Source organism: Sprattus sprattus, assembly GCF_963457725.1.
Source record: "Sprattus sprattus genome assembly, chromosome: 14".
In the NCBI taxonomy this organism is placed as follows: domain Eukaryota; kingdom Metazoa; phylum Chordata; class Actinopteri; order Clupeiformes; family Clupeidae; genus Sprattus; species Sprattus sprattus.
Genome location: NC_137912.1, coordinates 30,162,891 through 30,189,296, shown reverse-complemented (window position 1 = coordinate 30,189,296; position 26,406 = coordinate 30,162,891). Strand labels below are relative to the sequence as shown.

The following is a 26,406-nucleotide window of genomic DNA, read 5'->3' as shown; positions in this document are numbered from 1 at the left end:
TTTCAGTTAAGCGATCCACAAATCATTAGACGGTACAGGTTAACCAGCCACGCAATACTTCAATTACTGGACCAGATCAGAGACGACATCGAACCCTCCACCCGGCGATCACATTCCATTCCATCAGTTGATAAACTCCTGGCAACATTTGCAAATATTGGCCTCCGGATAATTTCAAACAGTTATAGCATCTGCAGTTGTTGTCTCAGCCTTCACTCAGCCAACTATTCACCCAGGTACTCAACGCATTGCTACGGCGCACTGGTCAATATAAATTTCCCCACTACAATAGCTGAAATTAAACTTTCCGAACGTAATTGGAACCATTGATTGCACCCACATGCAAACAGTCCCACCTTCAATCCACGAACACATTTACCGAAACAGAAAGCACACATATTCAATGAATGTCCAGGTCATATGTGATGCCAACATGACCATTACTAACGTGGTAGCCAATTACCCTAAATCTGTCCATTTATCTTCCGGATATATTGTAGTGAACCCATGTCACTTGTAGAATGTATTAATCTCGCCATGTACACATCTATATTGTTATAATAGACAGTTTATGCATTAATGCCACCAATAGCATATTCTTTATAATCGTGTTCTTTTAAACATCTCGCTGTAGGTGATGGCGGGCAGAACAACAACATAACATTGAATCAGGTTCAGTGATTGAGCGAACGTGAACCAATATATCTATCTCCTCTTCGCTGAACCTTAGTTTTTTCTTCCTCGAATCTCCATGGTGGCAGTAAATTGCAGGCGATTTCTCCTGTCTTTGAAAGGTGTGCTAAATAGTGATTGCCCAGCGCGGATCTGGTTTGATAAATACCATGGAAAATGCGGGGAAACACCGTGCGTTAATGTGCGCCTGGCAAAGGCGCAGATTAAGCTGCGGTCGCAATGTTAGTAAATCAGGCCCTTTAAAGGGCGGAGTAAGCTCAGAGTGCCCAGCGCGGATCTGGTTTCATAAATACCACGGAAAATGCGCAAAAACACTGTGCGTTAATGTGCGACCGCAGATTAAGCTGCGGTCGCAATGTAAGTAAATCAGGCCCTCAGTCCCAACACAGAACAACGACATGCAATAAGAACAGCAAGGAACATTGTTAGGGAACATCGTTAGTGCATCATAATAGTGCATCACATCGAAAAGTATGCAACCGCCGCACGGCATTATGGGGCGACTATGCCGGCACGATACAGTATGTATTATCATTATTTGTTAAATTTAGCTTTGTGGCGAAATGTATTTTTTGCTTCAATGTCGTTAAAAGAATAAGTTACTTTGCGCAAAGGCCTATTTGATATTGTTAGAGGAAGTTTGTTTTGTAATTGGTTGCAGCAGACGAGGCGCTTTCGAGCGGCTGTTCCCATAAATCCATGTAAATGTTCGTCATTCACAATAATGTTTGATAACCCCCTGAAGAAGTTGTATTAATGTTTTCCCATGTGTTGTCTATCTGCTCATTATACACTGTTTCTCCAAAATCAGTTTGATCTCTGAAATACTGTGTTCATTAGTGTTTTCATGATAACATATTGTAGCAACCCTTAATGTGTATTGTACATCATAAGAACATTTGCTTGCGCCTTGCGGGGTTGCAATATCAAAATGGAAAAAAGAAATGTCCTCATGTATTTCAGTTTAACTGTGTTAAACTGTATTGTATCACTAAAGTTTTGGCCAAAGTCTAAAAAAATTAAAAAATAAATAAAAATAAAAAGATAATCCCTACCTACCTACCCTAATTTTTTCAGGGTTGAAACAGGAAACACAACATTTTTTTTTCCTAGGCCTAAGGCTGAATAATGGTCTTGCTAAATGCTCAAAGCTTTTTAAAAGATAATCTATGACAACCACATAGTAACACTATTACAATTGCAACTAGCCACAATACATCCGATACAATATATGTATGCATGGGGGTGTGAGGCCCTACTGGGATGCTCCGGATGTTGCGCAGGCAGCCCTGCAGAATCTTGGATGTGTCTGAGTTACATGGAGATGTGAAGAATTTCACAACCTCTTGTCTCCGACGTAAAACAGTCATATCACGTGTGGGCTGCAAGAACCACTGTCTAAGAGGCAAAAGAGAAAGACTGACTAAGATAAGAGTGATAACCCAGAATTGGAAAAGAGTGAGAATTTGATTGAATACACTGGGAATGTGAAAGATCTTTACACTGCATGTCCAGCTAAAATTGAAAGTCCATTCCAAAATATTTAACACTAATCAGAGTTCAATATCCACAACAAGGACCCAAGTTACTCACATCAAAATGAGTTTTTATGACATTCATAACTATAAAAAGTTTCTACAAAGGATATTTAATTTCTGGCGTCTCTCAAAATACACAGATGAGCAAGATGCCACAAGTTCTGTTATGCTGAATCTGTATGTTTGTCAAAATACAATAAAAATGTATTCTACTGTGCTGTATTGGTTTTAAAATATCCAGTATTTTTTTACTTGGTGTACTTCATGTCATTCAATAACTGTGGAAAATAAATAAGTTACAGTACATATCATTCCTTCTTTATTACTTCTCCTCAAAACTATTTTAAAAGCTCAGGTCAGATATAGCCTTTACTTTTTTTTGTTCTGTTGACACTATAACCTGGCAGTTAACATTTATACATGTTGAAAACTTTTCTACTATTTAAAAACATTAGTCAGTACATATTTACAGAACTGACACAAACGCCACAAACAAAGACATCAATCCCGACAGAAACCAATGTTAATGAGTCCTTCCCCTATGAACCAGAAATGTTAATATAGCTAAAGTGATGATTACCGTAGCAATTTTGAGCCAAACTTAGATTTGCAGCGATTCAGAATCCCTGAAAAATGGAAACAAGATTTGGTTAAGGCCTAGGGAAAAAAATGTTGTGTTTCCTGTTTCCCGACCGACCCTTAAAAAAAACTGCCGACCCTAGCCTTTTTTTGGGGGTGGGCCACTGGCAAGGGACATAAATGACACCAGGATCTAATTAATCGGGGGTTTCACAGTGGTTTCACAGTTTCTTTAAAATCCTGTCCCGCAAAAACAATCTGAATTTGACAACAATCCTAATATTAAGGCCTATAAAGCAAACGTGCACTGCCTTTATTATGTTTTAAAGGAACAGGCTATTCTGCCGTTTGAAAGTTATTGAACAACACGTATATGCTGAATTTTAAATAAAGCGCAAACCGTCGGTTACAAACAAGGAGCGAACTGAGTGAGAAGGATAGAACATGGCCAAGCAGACTTTTTTTTCAGAGGCCAAACACAACTGATTAGGGTGAACCGTCTGACGAGGATGAACCTGTAATACCTGCAGTGTTGCGTCTGAACGAGTTTCATTTCATTCTACTATCTATGCCCGTGCATGAGAGCGCCGAAGTTGCGTAGAGGTCGAGAGCAGTATTGCAGACAGAAAGAGATTTTGAAAAATTATAGCTCGCAACATATTGAAAAAAAGACCTGAACAAGTTCATGTTTTTGGAGCTGTGAACTTATTTCTAAATTTTGAATATGAACTGAACTAGTTCATGTAGAAAGTAAACTTTTCAAACACTGAATACCTGAAGCCATAGCTGTTCGAACAGCTTCACCTGAGAAAAGTCCGAAGTGTCGGGCGTTTATGTCGGAATGGAGTGACAAGTTCCCTTGGCTAAGGTGCGAGGTAATTGATGGTAACAGTAAAATGTTCTGTTAGCACTGCGAAAAGGCAGGACGACATAACGGATTCACAAGAGGGTCCAATCATTTTAGAATCTCTGCTGTCATTGCACATAGTCAGAGCAATGACCATGTTGCGGCGCTCAATTTACCGCCACAGCAGGTTGCGATTAAAGGCCACTTATTGACGCGCATCAAAAAAAAAAAATTTTTCATTGTAAACTTAGGCAAATAAACATGCTGCATTGTAAACGACCTGATTATGTAAATCTTTTAGCTACACATGCCGTCATAGATAGATATTTGACCGACTTATCATTAAAAGAAACCATTATGAAACTGAAGAAACCATTATGCACAAGTATGACATTGAAAAAATAAACGTCCTCATGTATTTCTGTTTTACTGTGTTAAACTGTATTGTATCACTAGAGTTTTGGCCAAGGCTAAAAAAAAAAATTCAAAAAAAGATAAACCCTACCTATCTACCCTAATTTTTTCAGGGCTGAAACTGGAAACACAACATTTTTTCCTTGTCCTAAGGCTGAATAATGGTCTTGCTAAATGCTCAAAGCTTTTTAAAAGAGAATCTATGACAACCACATAGTAACACTATTACAATTGCAACTAGCCACAATACATATCCGAGACAATATATGGTGTTTAATTACAGAGTGTTTAATCTCCATACAGAGTATTGGTGAAAAGATGATCTAACGCTGTGAGATTTACCAAAGAGACTGAGTCCTTCTTTCTCACCCGACTGGAGTTTATACACGGATGGATGTAACTCTGACTTAAAGATCTGAAGAACACTGATAGAAAATACACAAACAACCTTTTAGCTGAAAAGTATTGTGAAGAATTAGGTTTTGTGATGGTAATGAAAACAATTGAACACTAGATGTTCTGCATCACTTACAGATTTGCTTAAATCTTTAAGAACTGGCTGGCATAAAACTGATGTAAGGATGAATGTAATGATGAAAAAAGAGAGCATGGGTGCTATGGTGTTACCTGTATGTGTCTCTATCCACGCAGACCATGTCAACGCTGTGTAGAAAACATATTAGACTTTTTTCTGAGCAGAAAGCAAATGTACTTGAACACACACACACACACACACACACACACAAGATTCATTTTTAAAAACACCATCTTGACACGGTATAGGAAGGACTAGCATGCTAACTATAATGGACCTGCAATAATTGGAAACGAGCTATGTTGCCTCTGCAAAGAACATTCTCTCTTTAACTTTAGTCAGCAGCTAGAAACTAAATCAATTTTTGATGATGCCATTAAAAGTCGAATTTACTTCCACTACTAATTGAAGTGACAAGTGTAAACGTGTGATCGGCAGTCCATGGATTAGTAGCCAGCTAAATTTGACATTGAGTTTTTCACAGACCATCCCAAGGGGAGTCAATGTGTCCACTGCAAGATTTCTACAAAATAATCAGCAGGAACTGTGTGAGCTTAGCTGTGCCTGAGGCATTTTGTGAGGACAACGCACTAGTAGAGGTCGACCGATATGGTTTTTCTATAACCGATGCCGATACTTAGAGGTCAGGGTTAACCGATAGCCGATATGGGCTGCCGATTTTTAGGGCCGATATCTAAAAGTTTTCCCATTAATTTGCATGCTAAAGCGTCACACTAATAATAAGTGGATGCACACAATTTGACTCCCCTACTGGTATCTTAAGTCTGAAGTCCGTGCCCCCGTACACAAACACACACACAGCCTTATACTTACAAACATCCATAATCTAGGAATCCAGAGAACCCCCCCCCCCCCCTTTTTTAATGTATTATTTATTATTTTTGTTATTATTATTTTAGTTATTCTTTTCTTCAATGTATATACATATATGTGTACAGACTATGATTTGTCTTTATTTTAGGGTTGCTATCTGGGCCGTGGGAGGGGGGAGGGGGGAAGGGAGAATTCTTTGTTAAACTTGAATCCGTCACATTTTATGTTTTCATGTGTTGTTACTTCAAGAAAAAAAATAAAAATAAATTTGGTTTTTAAAAATCGGCCGATGCCGATAGATTCAAAAATGACAAATATCGGCCCGATACATCGGCTGACCGATATATCGGTCGACCTCTACGCACTAGATGCAATTTTGTCGAATCTTTCACATTTCAGACCACCAACGTTGCTCCTGTGTACGCAGACAAACGGATCCGTAAGTAATGAAAGAGAAACTTGCTTTTGTCCCCTATTATGACCTTCAATATGTGCACCGACTAAAATGTACCTCAGACTGTGTTTGTTTAAAACCCAGGTTTTGCATGTTTATATTTATTTATAATTTGATATAATGTACAGTATACAGCGTCCTTGTACTCTGCAGGATACACTGATCAATGATACATCTTACTTACAGTGTGAAAAAGATCACTGATCAATGATACTCCTTACTTACAGTGTGTAAATGATCACTGATCAATGATACTCCTTACTGACAGTGTGTAAATGATCACTGATCAATGATACTCTTTACTTACAGTGTGTAAATGCGGAACTGCAGAATGGGCACCCCCACGCTGCTATCTTCAAGCTCAACACCCACTCTACGTCTGTCTAGACACTTCAACAGCCCACCTACTGTCCGCAACTACCAAAAACAATCAGGCATATAAGGCAAAATGTTAAGGATGTTCAGTTGATAACCTACAGATTACAGTCATTCTCTATTAGACAAGGATGTAAGTGCATACTGTTTTATATGGCAATGTGAAAAATAGTATCTTCTTCAAGAGCAGAACTTGATATCCTGTTGTGTACACAGAGTCTCACCATGAGGACGGAGTCAAAGCTGAGGCAGGAGGAGAGGTAGGGGATTTTCTCTTTCTCTGTGATGGCAGGGGGGAGAAAGGGGAGGTTTGCTGCCAGCAGCCTCTGCTTTCCAACTTCCAGTCCTAAAAGCAGAGATAATGTTCTGTTTTATAAGATACTACACAGCACCCCCTCGCATAAGTGGAAGGGCATAAATACAGTGCCCTCCACAAATATTGGCACCCCTAGTGAATATGAGCTAAACAGGCTATAAAAAAATATGTCTTTGCTGTTAATCCTCTTGGTTTTTCACTCAAAATATTCACAAAAATCTTACCTTTTCATTGAAGTAAAATTATTAAAAGAAAAAAAACATTGACATTAAATAAATATTTTTCCCAAAAACATGTGTGCCACAATTATTGGCACCCCTTAATGTAATGTTTTGTGCAGCCTCCATTTGCCAAGATAATAGCTCTGAGTCTATAATGCGTGATGAGGTTAGTGAACACATGGCACGGGATCTGAGACCATTCCCAGTGTTTCCCCTACAATGATATTAGGGTGGCGCCCCGCCCCGCCCGCCCCCCCTGGAAGCTCAAGAAAATTGTGATTTAAAAAAAATAAAAAATATAGCGCCAGATCACAAAATAAGTCATTCAAGGTTACCTTTACCATAAAACATGTAAAATTATACTTATTTTTTAAGTAAAACTGCTTATCCTAACCCCTAATCCTGAAGTATAATTGTTGCATACTGTTACTGTAAGATGTTATATTGAGCGCTGTCATTAAAAGAAACACATGTACATCATAATTCATTTAAGTGTTTGTGTCCGCGGCGCATCGCGCCCCTGCCGCCCCCCCCCCCCCCCCAAGCTGTAAACCTAGGAGAAACACTGATTCCTACATGCAATATCTCTTCAGATCCTTCAGAATCTGAGGTCAACGTTTGTAGACTTGGCTACAGCTCATCCCACAGATTTTCTATGTGGCTATCTTTCTGTCTACGCCAAACCCACCTTTGATGCTTGTTGCCAAAAAGCTTTATTTTGGTCTCATCTGACCATATAACTCGGCCCCATTGAAAGTCTGACTTACATTTGGCAAACTGTAGGCGCTTTATTTGTTGTTGATTGACAGCAGAAGCTTTCTTCTGGCAACCCTCCAAAACAACTTGTGGTGATGTAGGTAGTTTTGGAGACTTTCTGACCTCAAGACTCAACGAACTTCTACAATTCTCCAGCTGTGATCCTTGGAGATTATTTTGCCAGTAGAACCATCCCCCTCATGGTGCGTGGGGTCAATGTACAGACACGTCCTCTTCCATGCTGATTCTTAACATCTCCCGTCGCTTTAAACTTTTTAATTATTTTCATGATAGTGGAAATGGGTATTTCCAACTGTTTAGAGATTTTCTTGTGTCCATTTCTTGATTTGTGCAGCTCAACAACTTTTCGTCGCACATCGTCATTGTGTTATTTGGGTCTTTCCCATAGTGATGAATGACTAATGGAATTTGACCTGTGTCACCTCATATTTGTACGCCAGTGGAACTGGAAGTCATGGTTGACCTCATAAGGGTTCCTTATCAAACAGGTGAACTTAAAAATGTAAAATATGACTGGAAATATACTTCAGTTAAATTTTAATTAAAGATTTTTCTAGGGGTGCCAATAATTGTGGCACACATGTTTTGGGGAAAAATATTTATTTAAATGTCAACAGTTTTTTTTTTTCTTTCAATAATTTTACTTGAATTTTACAATGAAAAGGTAGGATTTTTGTGAATATTTTGAGTGAAAAATCAAGAGGATTAACAGCAAAGACATATTTTTTTATAACCTGTTTAGCTCATATTCACTAGGGGTGCCAATATTTGTGGAGGGCACTGTACATAGCATACAACAGAAGAGAATATACCCCCTGTGGAAAACCTTTTATGACAGACTCAGTCTACCTCCGCATGGAGGATACCAGTGTCTACCTTTCTTTTTAAAATACCCCAAATAGTCGGGGAGCCAAAGACTCAAAAGCTCAATAAAATGGGTTGAACCTGACATGTCCTGCCATACTTTTTATTTGTGTTTTTTCTGTTAATTTTGACCCTAAGAATCAATAAATGGAGGGTCTGCTCTGCCGGAAATATTGCGGAAAAAAAATGTGGACATTTTAGTGTATGCACCCTTTATTTTTAATCCGAAAAATGTGAAAACATATTTTTTTCCTCAAATCCTCAGTGGGTTGATTAGGCTGTCAATAAATGCATTCCAGATACACAGAACACATGTGCTGACAACATCCACTGAAAAAATAACTCTTAAAACACATTTCTACATGATTTAGCATCAATTTAATGCAAAAAAAATGGCGTTTTCTCACTTTTTTCCCAATATTTTCATCTTAACTTCATTGGCAACAGGGGCGGCCCTAGCACATTAGGCGCTCTAGGCGAGCTTCACTCCTGGCGCCCCCCCCCCCCCCCCCCAAGACTGCAATTATTTCACATAAACACAACGATCGCAGCAAATAGACTGTGTTACCGTCACACACCTGTATAAACTCAGTCCCAACACAGAACAACGACATGCAATAAGAACAGTAAGGAACAGGTACATCGTTAGTGCATTATCACACATAGAAAAGTATATGCGCCCGCCGCACGGCATTATGAGGCGACTATGCCGGCATGTTACAGTCAGTATTATCATTATTTGTTAAATTTAGCTTTGTGGCGAAATGTATTTCCTCGCTTCAATGTCGTTAAAAGAATACGTTACTTTGCGCATAGGCCTATGTGATATTGTTGGAAGAAGTTTGATTTGTAATTAGTTGCAACAGACGAGGACCTGTCGAGCGGCTGTTCCCATAAATCCATGTAGCCTACATGTTCTCATTCACAATAATGTTTGATAACCCCCTGAAGAAGTTGTATTAATGTTTTCCCACGTGTTGTTTATCTGCTCATTATACACTGTTTCTCCAAAATCAGATCTCTGAAATACTGTGTTCATCATTAGTGTTTTCATGATAACATATTGTAGCAACCCTTAATGTGTATTGTACATCATAAGTGGACTTCCCTGCACCTTGCGGGGTTGTAATATCATTACTTTCACCTGTCTTTCCGACGTTAAAGAGATATATCGATGAGTTCGATGATCCGGACCGTCTAGTCATGCACGCCGTTGGGGTTAATCCTCTTCAGAGGATAGGCACACATTCGCATCAACTGTCTCGCTATGCTAGCTTGATTTAACAACACCAATGAAGAACATAGCCCTCCGTTTTCGAGTTTTGACTCATTTTACCCTAAAGTTAGATTCTTTTTTTATGTCAAAATATTGGTTGGAGCTATAGAAGGAGCGCCAACTTATGCGTCCGGGAAAAAAAAAAAATTGTGTTTTGTTTTTCTTTTTCGGGCGCAATATTTGGCGCTCCCCCTCTAGATGGCGCTCTAGGCGGCCGCCTAACCCGCCTGTAGGAAAGGCCGCCCCTGATTGGCAATCAACTATTCCCCAAAGTTATGACATCAGTCAATATGCCATTCTTTTCACCAAACAGTGTACTCATTCCACAGAAAAAAATATAAAAATCCAACCAAAATCAATGGATCTGTGATGATTTCACTACAAGTTGGCGATCAACAGGCTCAGAACCTCAATAGAATGTTAGGCTACTTTCAAAATTCCGAAAGACAAGCTGAATATTTAGCTCTGGAGGGGAAGTATGATGTTGCAGCTTCAGATCTTGCATCCCTTCTCCTCAGCACCTACATACTTACCGGATGTGACACAGTGAGCTATCTGTACAGAAGAGGAAAAAGGCTGGCCTACACAACTGCCATCAAACACCTGACAGACCTTCTGCCACTGTGCAGGTACGGTGACCCTGAGGAAAGCCTGGATGTTCAGGAAGAGGTTATAACAGCAGCACGGCGATACATGGTGTCACTCTATGACAGAAGTGACTTTGGTGGTACTCTCGATGCACTGCGAGCCCACCTCTTTGTGAGCATCAAAGGAGACATGCATTGCCTTCCACCAACTGAAGATGCCTTCCTATTACACCTTCGCCGAGCCCTGCATCAGTTGGCTGTGTGTAAGCGAGCACACATGGTTCAACCAACCTACCCAGCTTCCACTGATTTTGGGAGACAACTTGGTGCCAACCATGATGCTAAAAGAGTCAAAACCTTCTGAACTCAAACAGAGCACATACTGCCGCTGCAAGGAAGGCGCGTGTGTGTGTGTGTGTTAGAGAAAGAGAGAGAGGGGGGGGGGGGGGGGGGGGGGCTGCATCTTTTATCATGGTGCTGTATAACCCACTCTGCCGGTCTTGTTTGCTGTCTCCTCAGGTGGTGAGGGTGAAGGTCTGTAGTGTCCCATCCTCCTGATTATCCCACCTCACAGGGACCTGCATCTAGTTAATTAAGCTATGTTCAATCATTATGTTCCGTTAAAGTTGTAATAGTTGTCATCTAAGGCAATAAAATATTTTAAGTTATTTTAATAATTTCTTGTGTGACACATTTCCATTTTGTTGAAATTAAGAAGATGTCTAGGCCATGATGTTTAATAATGTGGACATTAACAACCATATTAAATATCTAGCTTGTCTTTCGGAATTTTGAGAGTAGCCTAAAATTCTATTGAGGTTCTGAGCCTGTTGATCCCCAACTACGTAGTAGTGAAATCATCACAGATCCATTGATTTTGGTTGGGTTTTTTGTGGAATGAGTACACTGTTTGGTGAAAAGAATGGCATATTGACTGATGGCATAACAATAAATTGATGCTCAATCATGTAGAAATCTAGTGGTGGGCATAGATTATTTTTTTTGTCTGTTGTAAAATGTCTAATATTTTCTTTTTGGGGGGCACTCTCCCTGTGCCATAGTTCCCCTGTTCCTAGATACACTGAAATGATCAATTTGGTTCGGGAGAAGAGATAAAAGCCCGCCCACACTGAAAATTGATTGGTTGATTTACCGAAACAGGCCAATCAGGATGCTCCTGAGGCACACACGCACACTGCCTCACACACGCACAGTCACTAGGTCCCTCTCCCTCTCTGTCTGCGCACGCTACACAGATTCTAACACGGTTTGGATCACGTCTGTCTCGTGTGCGCGGTCTTGCTCGCTCGCTCTAGATTACGGGAGATTTTAAGTAATTTGCGGGCTTCTGGGAGTCGTTATCAATATGCGGGAGACTCCCGGAACTTCCGGGAGACTTGGTATGTCTGAGAACTGTCTCTTTTTTTATCCTGGAATTAATAAAGTGATCTTGAAAGACTGTATGACCCACACAAATTCTTGTCGTCGTGAAATCAAATTCGTTCAGTTCATCTATTACAATTTGTATACACATAACATCTGGGAAGGTCAACAGGCATAGGATATTTTCATCTTTTGGTTCTTGAAAAAAACACTGTGGTTATTTTTCCTTCTTCTCTGCCTTCATGTGGCAGAAAAATCACCAGCTCAGCCGGTAGACAGTTGTATATGATCACTATCGTTACCACTACATGCACAGGCAGACTACCAGCTCGTCTTAAGACCCAGCGATCCATTAATGAAAGGGAGCGAGCCAAACATTTCAATCATAGCTCCTCTCTCCAACAAGCACCACACATTGCAAACTACAGTGATTAGGTGCGCCGCTTTAATCTACCTGTGTAGAACGTTGCGTCGCATTAGTACCGCTTTTGGCGCTCGGGTGTAAAATCATAATAAATTCATATTTTTTTTTTATTTCAGCACAGGGTGGCCGCAGGGGTGGCCAGGGACATGTCTACGGGGCACGGGCCACCCCTGGCCTCCCTGTAGAACCGCCACTGCATCATATCTTGCTTAGTATAGACCCAGCTACCAAACCAACTTTGAGAATAGATTAACGGCGATATTTTTTATACCGCCCGATAAGAGTCACGCGTTAACGCAGCACGTTAACGCCGATAACGGCCCATCACTAGTTTTAAGAGTAATTTTTTCAGTGGATGTTGTCAGCACATGTGTTCTGTGTATCTGGAATGCATTTATTGACAGCCTAATCAACCCACTGAGGATTTGAGGAGTGCATACACTAAAATGTCCACAATTTTTTTTCCGCAATATTTCCGGCAAAGCAGACCCTCCACTTATTGGTTCTTAGGGTCAACATTAACAGAAAAAAAACACCATCAAAAAGTATTGCAGACCATGTCAGGTTAATTTTTGTGACTTTGGCTCCCTGACTAAAAGGTGTTCTATTGGATCCAAGCCAGGTGAAATACTTGGTCAGGTCAGTTTAAACTTTTTTCTGAAGAATACCCCTCAGGGTGAATGAAAAAAAATTCTACTTGTCTGTGACCCAGTACCACGAAATGGGTCGTTGATCTCGATTAAAACAGCAGTTTTAAAATTGCATAAAGCTTTTTCTTATACCATAAAAACTGACGAAGTAATGACTGGATTACTGGAAACACTGATGTCCAGTTTGCAGATTTATCCAAATTCTGAGAAAAATGGATTTCACTACTGTTCACTACATTTGAATATGCCAATCAGAAACATTATGCAGACATATTTCTGTATTAGAAAGTTCTAGGTTCATGAAATTAATCCATCTCAGTTATCCTCTCTGAGCAGCATGGTTAAACAGTGTGCCTATGAGACTTGTAGATCTTACACAAAGGTACGCTGAGAGATTAGAGGGACCCGTCGTTTTTTTCACATTTCCATAGCCCTAAACGGAAAGGTGCCGGCGGTGGATTGAACGGTGTGGGAGACCCCAGCCCCAGCTCAATAAATCGAAAAACACACATAAGTCTGCTCCAAAGTAAATAAGGCTGCTTGCAGCTATCTATCCCTATCTACGGTATCGCTAGGTATGATCACTAACTATCTAGTTGAGAGAAAATCCCCAAACAGTTATGGTTCATGAATACTTGTATTATTACCACTAAAAGAACATAACTAGTCTCTCCAACTAAAGTGTTCATGTTAAAAATTTAAATGTTAATGCAGGGGTTAATCTAAACCGGGAAAGAGGGGCGCTGCGTCTCCTTGTTTCAACCCAGCGCCTCCTTGTCGAAATTCGGATTTTAGCTTAATCCCCAGCATAAAGCCTTCCCTCAGCGATAAATTCTTCCTTAAATACATAAAATTGATGCCAGGAAAATAGCATGCCGGTTCGTAGTAAACAGCGCAATATTTCCACAAATACGAAAAACGTTGCAAAATGTTGGTAAGAAGGGGGTACAAATGTCCTATTTCACGCAACTCCCATGGTTGTTGTTGTTCCGACTCTCCTCGCCTTCGACGCAGCCATGTTGGTTGTGAAATACGTAGTCTATATATATGTAACCCTCTCTCTCCACTTATTCAACCGCCGGCTGAAACTCTGCGTTGTGTTGTATTAGTGTATTTGTATCTATGTTGGCGGGTAGTTGGGCATCCAAAGTATTCGACACGGGAGACGAGGAGGAGGTTTCTTAATGGTGGCGAGATTTATTATATTCAGCAAAGCAGCTATCTCGTTCATCTAGCACACACATTCAAGTCCCATTCATCGCATCTCTGACCTCAGAATTCATGAAAACTTAGGGGTCACCCCGAGGTACAAAACACACCAGCGCAAACAAATGAACATTTACAAAAAACGGCTGCCGCGCTGCATAGTTACGTGGCACATTCACTACCTTACATATACATTACATTGCAGACATCCCAAGTCTCCCGGAAGTTCCGGTAGTTTCCTGCATATTGATAACGACTCCCTGATGCCCGCAAATTACTTAAAATGTCCCGGAATGTAGAGCGAGCGAGCAAGACAGCGCACAGGTGACAGACGTGCCCCTAACCGCGTTAGCATATGTGTAGCGAGCGCACAACAGAGAGGGATCTAGAGACTGTGCATGAGGCAATGTGCATGTGTGCCTCAGGAGCATCCTGATTGGCCTGGATTGGTAAGTCAACCAATCAATTTACAGTGTAGGCGGGCTTTTATCTCTTCTCCCGAACTAAATTAATCAGTTCAGTGAATCTGAGAGTGCCCCTAAGAAATAAAATATAGTGTTTGTTGACTTAGTTTTCAGCCTTTAAAAAAAATAAAGATGTTTCTTGTGTATACATTATGGTGTGGAAGGGGGGGTTTCCCCCCATTCCATGGTGCGGAGCTTTTGAAAATTTGAGGTAGAAATGGATCATTCTGAGGCTTGTGAAGGACCAGTATGTTGACTCGTATAGTAAGGCCAAATTACTCAAAATGGCCAAGTTACCATCGATGTTTTCCCCCTTGTGAATTTTTCCTAGAAAAACCCCTGGTTAATGTATGTGACCGTCTAAATGTCAATGTTACTGTCTGTATAATTGCACGCAGAGCTGTCGTAGCTATCGATAGCAAACGCCAGCATTGAACAGAACTTTTAACAAACACTTTGTATTTATGCTTGATACAACATTGAACAGAACTTTTAACCAATACTTTGTATGTATGCTGCTGGCGTTCGCAATCAGTGTGCAACTTTACAAAAGGTTTTACTGACGGTAACATTAACATCGCTAGCTAGGATAGTCACCATCCTAGCTATCTAGATACCTCCAGAGTCTCTCGCCAGAGACGGAAAAAAAATAAGAAGAATAAATAATCTTTGGAGGTTATTAGCTGGCTTGAAATATTATATACAGATCTTACCCAGTGGTGAAATAACATGATTAGTCTACAATAGGGATGCACCGATACCGATACCAGTATCGGGTATCGGGTCGATACTTCGTTAAAATACTCGTACTCGTTTTAAATTACCGATACCAAAAACGATACCCAGTGTTGCGTCTTAACGCGTGTGTTTTCTTCTCCTCTACTGTCTATGCCTGCCAGGTGTGAGAGCGCCGAGTTGCATAGAGGCCGAGAGCGGTATTGCAGACAGATAAGTTGAGGTTGAACTTGCAGTTTAAATCAATTCAATGACAGCTTGGATACGATGTGTGGAGGTGGCTTGCGTAAGCTAACGGTTTCGCTAGAGATTTTGAACTTAACACGTACGACCTCCAGTAAAGGTAAGTGCTATCTTCAGCTATTTTATGTTTTGCAGTTAACTTAGAACTGCTGTTACATAGGCAAAGTGTAGGGGCTAGCCTAATGTCTGTCTTTAGCGACGCTGCGCCTAAAATATATTATTGCCATTTGCTACGGTTGATTGACGGGGACGGGAATGTATTTGTTTTCTCCTCTTTTACCCGGACGCATTTAGGTCTCGAAAGGAGGACATGTTAGGGTAAAAGAGGACGTCTGCCTTGTCTTGTGTTTCAGGAATCTTGTTGACTTGCTAGTTTGTCATAAACACCCACTAGCAAGTAGCCGCTAGCAAGACATCCCGTTAGCGATGTTAGCAAGGTTGTTTTAACACTCTTGGACATTGATGCTAGTATTACGTTTTTTTTTCATTTTCCGCCTGATGCTAATATTCAGTGCTCTTGCGTTAACTTATTTGCAATGTTATTGTGATAGCTATGTTGGCTAGGTTGCAAACAACTTCCCTAACACAGTCACACATCAGGCAAGTGTCAATTTGGCTGCAAGAACGTAGCCCAGTTCATTGTCAACATTAAACTCTAGTAAGAAATCGCTATACCGTTGTGCTGCCTTAACGGCGATTTGGACTCATTTTAAGATAAATTATGACAGGAGTAAGGCACAGTGTCAGATCTGCACTGTTACAGTGTCGAGGGGCGGAAAGGAAAGTACTTCGTTTGACACAAGCAATTTGATTAAACATCTGAAGACGCACCATAGTGCTAAGCACACAACGTTCACTCATGCCAGTGGCGCAAGAGACCAAATCAACCAATCTTTACTGACGTCTTTCAAAAGAAAAAAATGCGCACGCACACAGACAGAGAGAGAGAGAGAGAAGGGGAGGAAGAGAGTTGTTGATCCTTTTGTAACTGAACTGTGCTCATGTTCTTATTCAGGATAGTTCTGTTCACTTTTTGTTAAGCAGACTGTGTTGTTAACTATGCAGCAAATTAAATTGCCATCTGTCTATTTACATTTTGTCTAATGTGATGATATTGACTCTTTTTTTTGTTGTTTAAACCAGAAAGTTCTGTTTATTTTTGGCTTGGGATAGCCTTCTGTTAATGTTGTACTATAGGCTTGACATAACCTGCAGAGGATAAAATAAAATCTTTCATGGAAACCAAATCTTGGAAGTATCGGTATCGGTACTCGGTATCGGCAAGTACACAAATAAAAATACTCATACTCGTATCGGTTTGTAAAAAAGTGGTATCGGTGCATCCCTAGTCTACAAGGTTGTGCTGGTTGCATTTTAATGAAGAGGTCGTAGGGTTTCTATTTTTTATTCAGACCTGTATGCCTTTGCTTCAATTATTGTTGTGTCCACTTCGTTGTTGATCTTAATATTTTGGATATATCCTTCCACTGCATATTGCAGTCCCTTTTGGCTTGATCTGGAGGATATCGCGGAGGTATTACTCCAAAAATCATCACTCATACTGACAGTTATAGCGCTTGTACCCGTACTCGCCATGGCTTTTGCGTTGAGAGTTCCGGGAATTGTGTCGGACGTAGCAACAATAACTAGGGGGCGGAGCCCTGGCGATCGGTCAATTGTACCTTTAACATGCAGTGGAGCAACCACCGCTTAAAAAGCCTTAACTGGATCCAGATTCTCTCTCCAATCTATAAGCTCTTGTTTTTAATCAAAATTACTTGAGACGGTGGTTTTGAATCAATTCCAAAGTGATTTGACTGAGAATACAAACTTCGACTTCTTACTTCTCCTAGTCAGTGAGATTTCACAATCTGAGACTTCTTACTTCTGTTAGTCAATGAGATTTCCCACCCATGTCCCACTCACCAAAGTCTGAGTTTGGGTAAACGACCACCTCTGGTCTATAATCTGGGTTACACCCTGTAAAACAGAGATCATGAGCATATGAATAAGATGACGCAACAATGAAACTACACACTTACTCTTAATCAACCTGTTTAAAAAAAAATTGCAGCAAAGTTTCGAATTTTTGAAACTACATGAAGAAGGTTCATGTTTCAAAACAGTATAGAATATATTTAAGGAATATTAGGAAAAATTGTTCGTTATGGGCAACAATTCTTCCTGGTGCAAATTTGGTTAACAAGGATGACTTACCGAGGCTTCTGATAAACTGAGCCATGCTATTCTCTTGTTTAGCACTTGTGATGACCACCTGCGGACTGACTTCTTGTATCACTAGGATGCAATTGAAACATGACAAAGAAGACTATGTTGTTTGTGCATTCCAGTATGATTGCATTCTATAACTTACATCTGGATCTTATACCTCTACTCAGTATCTGCAGGTTTCTATCAGCAACATCAGGCATGTAGTGCAGAATGTAGTCTTTGCTGTCATAATAACTCAGGCCCACTTGTCCATGCTGTGTTAGAACACTAAGATACACCTGTCATTTATGAAGAAACAAAAGGTGTACAATGTCTGTGTTCTTCACAGTTCAAAAACAAGGATAGGTGTTTATTTGAATAGGAGCATGCATGTGTATTCTTACAACAGGTGATTCTTCCTCATCCTCATCTCTCTGAAGGCCAGTAACTGGAGGAGTTATGGTACTTTCTTCTGCTCCAGTTGCCCCTTCCATATCACCCTGTCTAACAGACATTACACACTGACATTGGCATATTTGCCCTCCATACCCCATAACGGACCTCTAGAGTACTACTGCCACTATAGAATTGTAAAGTCAAAGTGTTTATTGTCGCATGCACACAATTGCTTCAGCACAGCGAAATTCTTAAGACTTGGCCAGCAACATCTACGCAGTAGACGGAAAACAGATATCAAAGTAACATACACCAAAAATAACATATAACACAATAACACTATCACATATAACATTAACAAGTAACAACAATTTAAAGTACAAGAAGGGCTAAGCAGTTTAAAGTGAGGAAAAGTGAGGAATATTAAATTACATTAAACATTTTAAATGTATGAGAATGGGAGCAGAGTAAATGGTGATGGCGACTGTTCAGTGGATCAAGGTTGCTTATTCACACAGCGATAGCTCCGAGCTCAAGACAGGTGGCTGGCAAACATTTAATTAATTTTAATGTAGTCCACAACGAGGAGCTTACTAGGGATGTCACGAGAACCGATACTTACGATACCTTTCGGTACCTTTCGGTACTAAAATAACAAAACACAGACGGTACCCATTTTTTTTAAGCACCGTTAGTACCGTGAGCGCCGGTGCCAGCTGTTAGAATCGGTGCTGCGCTTCTTCTGGAACTGACAGGGTGTCGGTGTTCCAGTCGAAGTTTTTACATGTCTTTCACACGCAGATCTGCCATTTACTATTGTAAACAATGAAACTAGTAGAGGCGGCCAAGTGTGAAGTGTTGCCAGACTGGAAATGGCGTATGGTATCATAGGCTCATTTTGGAGGATAATTATCATATCTGGCAACACTGGGAAGGCGGTCGACCAATGAGAGCATGCGCAAAAAGGTGGAATGTAAGGGAGATACCCTTTCCAAAATATGTAATATTAGTTTGTGAAACACCTAGAGAAACACAAATATCCGACAAGGCTAAATCCCGGACGCTTTTGGAATCCCTGCCGGACGCATTTTTGAAGGTCTCGAAAAGAGGACATGTTCGGGTAAAACAGGAAGTCTGGTCACTCTACAACATTATGCAAACTATGCTACCGTGTTCTTCAGACCAAGGGAGGTAGGACTTTCAATTTAGCAAGGCACCTGAAAGACAGTCATCTGTATTTGTTTAAAAAACTCAAGGATAGTTCTGATTCATATTGACAACAATATTTTGTATTAAATACGTCCTTTAAGAAGCTCAAAACTTATGTTCATCTTGTTAGCTGAATGACTGCACTGATATATCCACGGTTTTGTTTTGCACTGTTGTTGTTTTTGCACAGTACCTTTTGAAAAGATGCCTGGAAGTCTGGAATGTGTCTGGGGTCACTAGGTGTTGCACTTTAACCATTAATATTGCACCAGGGTACCCCCAGGATTTTTCATCTCAAATTTAAGACTTTTTAAGACCTTTTCAAGACCACTTTAAATGAAATTTAAGACCAATATTGCACCTTTCCTGTTATGCATATGAATAAAATTAAAAAAAGGAATCATAAGACAGAACTATTTAAAACAATAACTGTGAGGGGTGGACGTGTGTGTGTGTTTGTGTACGTGTGTGTGTGTGTGTGTGTGTGTGTGTGTGCATGCGTGTCTGGATACGTGTGTGCGGTTGTAATACAACAGATCCTTCAGCCTTTGGAGCTCTGCACTTTTAGCAGCAATGTGTTCATCCAGTTTGATGAGTTCCAGTTTGATGAGTTCAGCCAACTTATTATAGCGGGAGCTTTTCCATAAAAGTTGCTGTGTTTTTTAGTTTGTTGAGTTGCGAATTTCCCTCTTTGTAATTATAATTGAGTTATTTGTTAAAAATAAGTTATTAATAAACAAACATTCTTTAAATAACAAAACCATTGAAAAATGGTCCTCTAAATAACCTCACCCACATGCCAAATAAAATATTTACCGGGGCTACAAAAATTTAGCAAAATAGGCTGTTCTGGCCTCTGCTTATTCATGAGGTCAGCAAATGTATATTACTTGTAATGTTGTTATGGAAACAAACACAGTATTGGACTTTTACTTTGACATCATTCAAATGTTCCTCTCGTGGAAGTGGCAACAGCTGTTATCTAGAAACATAGTTATGCGATGTAATGCTAAACACGTAGTGAGAACAGAGGCTTTACTTATCAACAACGAAGTGCACCTGTTGGTATTACAAAAGGACCACCAGTAAGACTGAATAAAGTGTTATGAATATCTCAGCCTTCACATATAATGGGGAAAAAACAGCCTGTGTCACTGTGATCTGACGTCCTGTCCTGCACGCCTTTCTGCCATTATCAATGGGTTTAGCTATCCTTGTTAATGTATTTTATCTGTATAGGTGTTTATGTTGTTCAATCTCATATATTAATTTAAAGTTGTCCAATTTCAACTGACCCATTCTTCAACACTATGCTACCTTATTTTCAAACAGAAAGTAACGTTAAAATCTCAATTGCAACAGCTTTCGAGGGTTTGGGAAATAATCGCTGCTGATTTGCTTACTACTTATTTACATGTTTGGTGGAGGCAATCCAGAATTAGTGTTGATGAAATTATAATCAAGTCACCCAAACTGCCGCGAAAAAAACGGGAGTCGCCGGCCTCAAGGCCTTAAATTATGAATACTAAATTTAAGACTTTTTCAAGTTTTTAAGACCTCGCGGGTACCCTGAGCCAACAGATATGTGCCACGGTTTTGTTTTTGTTTATTTGAGGAAGAATAAGGTCCATGCACTTTTTTGTCACCATGAAATGTACCCTAAATTATAGAATCATCCATACAGGTAATGTGTCAACGTTAACATAAATATTAATATTAAGAATAGCGTTTTCTTCCTGTGTTAACCAAGTCGTACAGGTTGAATGACTAGACAAATATCAGTCTCGAAAACCGGTTGTTTTGGGTAAGCGTATTCATAGCGTTAAAGGCACAATGTGCAACAATTATGCTTCAGGATTAGGGTTAGGATAAGCAGTTTAACCTTAAAATAACAGCTTAAAAAAATTGGGGCGCTACAATGACTTTTAATATGGAGAATTGCGTCCGTGCCAATGGCATAGCAGGGTCGATAGGCATATAACTGCCTTCTGTAGTTTTGCCTGTCGATGCCCGCCGACCTGACTTTGATTACCTTCTGCCGATCTAGTAAGTAGCTTATTTGCTGTCTTGCTTAGTCTTGTGTTGCACATGATTGATGTTTGACTGTGTAAGGACAGTCGTTGAGTAATTAGTTTGTCATAATGTCAAAGTCAGCTCATTTCAAGAGATTTCGTTAGTTTTAGCTGCTAGCATACCTTTAGCGAATAGCTATTAATCCTTAATGCACCTTTAATCTATGAATAGATTTAGCATATCGATTGTTTAACAGTCTGGCCTCTAACCGGTGATAGCACGCTAACTATTTCAAATCGGAACGTGCAATAATGCTAGCAGAACTGTGTCAAATACCAGCACGTCTCAAATAGCGGCCAAATTCGGCGTTGACATGTTTACATTCACTCCCCTGATCAACTTCGGGCAACTATGGATAGAAACGTAAGCTCCCACAAAAATATGGCATTTAAGCTTTACTTGTGGAAAAAATTAACTCTGTAGACCTAATTTAAGCTTGCGAAATAGTGTTATTTTTATAGTGCACTTTTGCGTGTACCTTATAGTGTGGAACACTCACTGGCGCGACGAATATTAAGTTTGGTCTTTAAGTTGTACCGTCGGATTAGTTCTCTCCAAGATGAAGTTAAACTGTCATTTTAAACTGTCATATCAAATGCCAAAACAGATACCATGACGTAATGTAAGTACGGATGCTCACAGAGATAAAATCCGATTAATCTGGTCATTTAGACCCATGTCATACGTCGTTTCCACCGGGGCCGTTGCCTTTCAGCACCGGCCTGCGTTTCCACCGGTTCCAGCACCAAAACTGAACGTTATGGAATCTTGTGACGTGTTACTTTGGTTACAATTGTGAGTTATTCACGAGTGTTCTTCTTCCAGCAAGAAGGCAAATTCATTTTGATAAAAACTTAAATTATGTTTAACTTTTTAATACCATGTAGTACCATACGACCTAAAGTTAAAGTTCTGTTTACTTGGCCACGGGTTTCTATATTTCCTCACGTAGATCAGACGAGTGGCAATGCAGTTCATGACCAGAGTTGACTAGCTTCTACACTGATATATACTAACCAGTTACCATAACAACCTTAGCAGTACCTTACAGCAGCTAGTGCTAGTTAGCTAGCTACTACACGAACTTGCTTAGTCAAGAGCTATTTTTTTTTTCGTTTTCAAGTAGCACGTCTTCTACAGTACACATAATACAAAACCAGCACTACATCACGATCTCAGTTAATGATGCAACTACGGGGTTTCTACGAGCAGGCAATGCAGCTCATGATGGGGAGTTGACTAGCATAACAACTGTAGTAGTACCTCACGACTGCTAGCTGCTAGTGCTAGTTAGCTAGCTGCTACAAGAACTTGCTTAGTCAACTACTAATTTCAAATGTAATATCACACAAAAACAACAAGCCAGATTGAAACACTTAATATATACAAGGCAGACAAACCAACACATTTTGATGGATGAAAGCGTTCTTTATCAGTTTTAATGTGTTTGTATTAGGTCTGTTGTCCTTTTGAACCCTGCTATCTCCGACTCTCCTCGTATTTCCTCATATATTTTAGCTTTCCTTACTGACTTTTCAATTTTGTCTTGCATTTCTGTTGATGGCTAAATTGCTATCGAGGTATTTATTTAATCCATGGTCCACTACTGGATCGATTTTCCATGTTGTTTTCATCGTTTTCACTCATCATCTTGGTTGACGGCTAAAACAAAATGACCTCTGTGACGTAGTTGGTGCCCGATTTGAGCCCAGCAACTCCAGGGACCCGGGCTGTGCCCGATTTTCAGCTCCGGTACCAGCCCGGCCCCGGTGGAAACGCAAGAACTGGTGCCAGATTGGGCACCGGCCCGGCTCCGGCACCGGTGGAAACGAGGTATATGAAAGGCACTAGTTGAGAAATTGGACGGAAGAAGTTCGCTTCCGTAGTTGCGTTTACATTTTAACTAAAACAAAGTTGAATTAGATACAAATGTTGTATGTTGTATTAGATCCAAATGTTGTATTACAATACCCTTATATTGATGTCTTAATTTTTAATACATAACATACATAATCACGCCATGTTTGTTTTGTGCATGTTTAAGTGAATAGTCTGCACCTACAACTGAATCAGGTCAAAGAAAGCCCACAAAATACCCTAATTAAACTAAAACAACACTAGTGAGATTAACGTTTTCTTGTCAAAACATATTGTGACTAAGGTATTTGTACAGGCATATGTCAAAGCAAGAGGAAAAGCATATCATTATCACGAATTCAACGCGGTAAGTGTAACAAAGTCGGAGTGTTCGATATTTCACCCATTTAAAAACGTACTCGAAAACGTATCACCGTAAACATTAACAGAAATATTTAGAAATACGGTTTCTTGTGGTGTTAGACGAGTCTCTCTCGAAAACCGTTGGTTTGGGTAGGTTTATACCTAACGTTAATCTATAAATAGCGATTTCTTAACAGAGTGCTGATATTCAACACAGTTACGCACCCGTGAAGATCACGTTACCCTATCTTTTGGCGTTTCAATATTTCGGTCTTTCCTTCTCCTCACTGACGATGGGTGACATGACATTCGAATAACTGGATGATTGCTAATCCGCTAAATACAAATTTACGACGGTCACTCACTATTCTCCTTCAAATATTTCCTTTACCTCATGACGTACCAATGAGGCCAGGGAATTGGTCAGAAAATAGGTTATTTCTTTGACTATCCGACCTCTGCCTTCCTCTGCAAATGCTCACCTATAGAGATAGGCTGTACTTTTAACTGCCAATCAAGTATTTAGAAAACAATACGATTACTCCAAAGGAGTCACCAATGTCCGCGACAAAAATGCTATCTTGAATCAGGCTAAAAAGTAATATGATAGTAGCAATAACTAGCTAACGTTACCTCACAAATAATGTTCAATCAAATTCCCAATTCGCGTTAACGAAAAGGGCCAGAGACTAGAAATTAGTAACTTGTATTAAAACAATAACGTTAATAAAATTAGTATTTTACCAAGTTGATCCTTTGAAAACTAGCCAGTAAGTCCATTCACGACAGCTCACCAAGTCAGCATATCTCAAGTCAGCTAGTTAACGTTAACATCTGAGAGAAGTTGATGTTGACCCTCATAACCTTAAAACGCTGTCTACCAGAAAGGTTCGCGTACCCACAGGTAATTTCAATATTGCACGGCCATGCCATGAATGATATAGGATAGTATCTGGAAACTGAACACATAATTCAAAAATAACCTTACCAACTGTTAATTTACCCTCTCAACGGCAGTATTTTTGGTCCCACCCTTGCTAATTGCACATAATAAGAACGTTAATTTATCTTACCTCTCTAAACCTTAGAAAATGAACGATACTAATGATCCATTGTTCATGAAAAATGAAAGTATATTTTCATTTCACAGGAACGATCAGTCCATGGCCACCCTCCAATTCAGGGGTCTCAAAAATGAATAAAAAACGGGGGCCGATGCGCAGTCTGGTCATTGGGGGGGCAATATGTATTTTTTTTTTATCTGTTGGCTTGCCTATCACAATACTGTAGATACCACTATCACAATACTGTAGATACCACTTTTGAGTTGGCAAATCTACCATGTGTGATCAGTGGTACAATTAATAATTAGTGTTGTTGAATAACAAGTAGGCCTAGCTGACCTGAGTTGCAATGCAAGGTGCTCTTTGGATAAACAGGGTGTCTACAGGTATAAACAAATTAAATTTAAGACTTTTTTAATACCACTTCTAAAATAAATTTAAGACCAAACTTACGATGGAAAAACAAATCAAAAGTTGAAATATACAGTAATCTTTCCAAGTAAACACACTGATGTCTGATAATAACCGGTTGAGTTTAAGAACACCGGCTAAATGTGTGTAATGCGAAAAGATAACATAAAAATTTCATCAGTCCTCAATTTTCAGAGCATTTAGGTCCCATAAACAAATGCTCAGGGCTCTCAAGTTTTGAAGACAGGCAAGAGTGACATATCCCCCGACCACGCCCCGGCCCGCCTTATTCCATATGCCCACAGACCATACACCCCCCCCCCCCCCCCCCCATATTATTATTAGTGTTTTGTTGTTGTTAATAATAATTGCTCAGACTTGCAGGAAAGATTTGACACATGGCACTGACAATTCGACCAATTACAAAGTATGTATTCGATTTGAGAGAGAGAGAGAGTGAATCATGACATCCCACACACCTTGATGGGCACAGGAGTTCTCTTGGCGGCAGATAGAGCACCAGTATTATGAACTGGTGCTTCCTACAGTAATAAATGGCCATTTAGAGGTCCATTCACTATCAAAAGAGGTCTTGTAGGTGGCTGCTCCTGGACTTTTCTCCTTTTTGTTCTAGCCATCTCCTTCACTGTTTCGGCGAAGTTAGAAGTCAAAGCTTTAGTAAAAAGGCAGACTGTAGCCTAAAACTGTGTTGGCTACAAACACTCATTAAAAACTGTTGCTAATTATCTGGGAAATATTCTCTAACTGCAGTCAAGTCATTCCATGATGCTTTATTTCCATTGGTTGCTGGATTAAATCTTACCCAGATACAAAAGATACATATTTTTTTGATTGGCTATTGTGCACCTCACGACAGAACTCGAGGGGATTCGGGGAGACGTGCTTGATTCCTCCATGGCCAGGTCATGTTTGCGCGCTACGGCACATTAAACAGCCTAGAGGTTTTTTTTCAGCGTGAGAAATACGAGGTGTGGCGGGAGTGCGTGACTAAAGACCGAAATGAGTGACTGTCACGCTCAATGCGTGACACTTGAGAGCCCTGCTTATAAAATCAAGTAAATACATTAAAAAAACGCCAAAATCTATAAACGAACAGGCTGGAGCCCTGGCTGCGATGATAAACCAATAAACAGGAGCCCTGGCTGTGGCGCAATCCGGGGGGTGGGGTTATCCCCTCAAGTCTAGGCTACGAGATTCAGCCCTAAACAAAGCAAGAAGTTCCGATCATTTGAACGACAGCAAGAAAATAACATTTGTGAATAAAGTGCACAATGGAAACATAGGCCATTGTTCGTGTTTTACTACTCAAAGCATTCCAGGGATTGAGTTACAGTGGTAAGTTAGCGATCAAAGCAACAGGTAGACCACCTCCCAAAATCAGAGCAA

At 40.0% G+C, this 26,406-nt stretch overlaps 1 protein-coding gene across 1 annotated transcript in view; it reads right to left on the bottom strand.

Moving 5' to 3' along the window:
- The window catches only part of msh5 (mutS homolog 5), a gene marked incomplete at both ends in the record, with an annotated part of 49,178 nt that extends 31,058 nt beyond the window's left edge, over positions 1–18,120 (bottom strand). Inside the window, 10 exons of the mRNA XM_080851762.1 lie at positions 1,953–2,091; positions 2,812–2,857; positions 4,414–4,496; positions 4,699–4,734; positions 6,202–6,311; positions 6,494–6,615; positions 17,342–17,395; positions 17,633–17,713; positions 17,805–17,925; positions 18,031–18,120. Of these exons, the coding sequence (XP_080707888.1) occupies positions 1,953–2,091; positions 2,812–2,857; positions 4,414–4,496; positions 4,699–4,734; positions 6,202–6,311; positions 6,494–6,615; positions 17,342–17,395; positions 17,633–17,713; positions 17,805–17,925; positions 18,031–18,120 (882 nt within the window). The remainder of the gene's footprint in view (positions 1–1,952; positions 2,092–2,811; positions 2,858–4,413; positions 4,497–4,698; positions 4,735–6,201; positions 6,312–6,493; positions 6,616–17,341; positions 17,396–17,632; positions 17,714–17,804; positions 17,926–18,030) is intronic.
- Between the last annotated feature and the right edge of the window lie 8,286 nt (positions 18,121–26,406).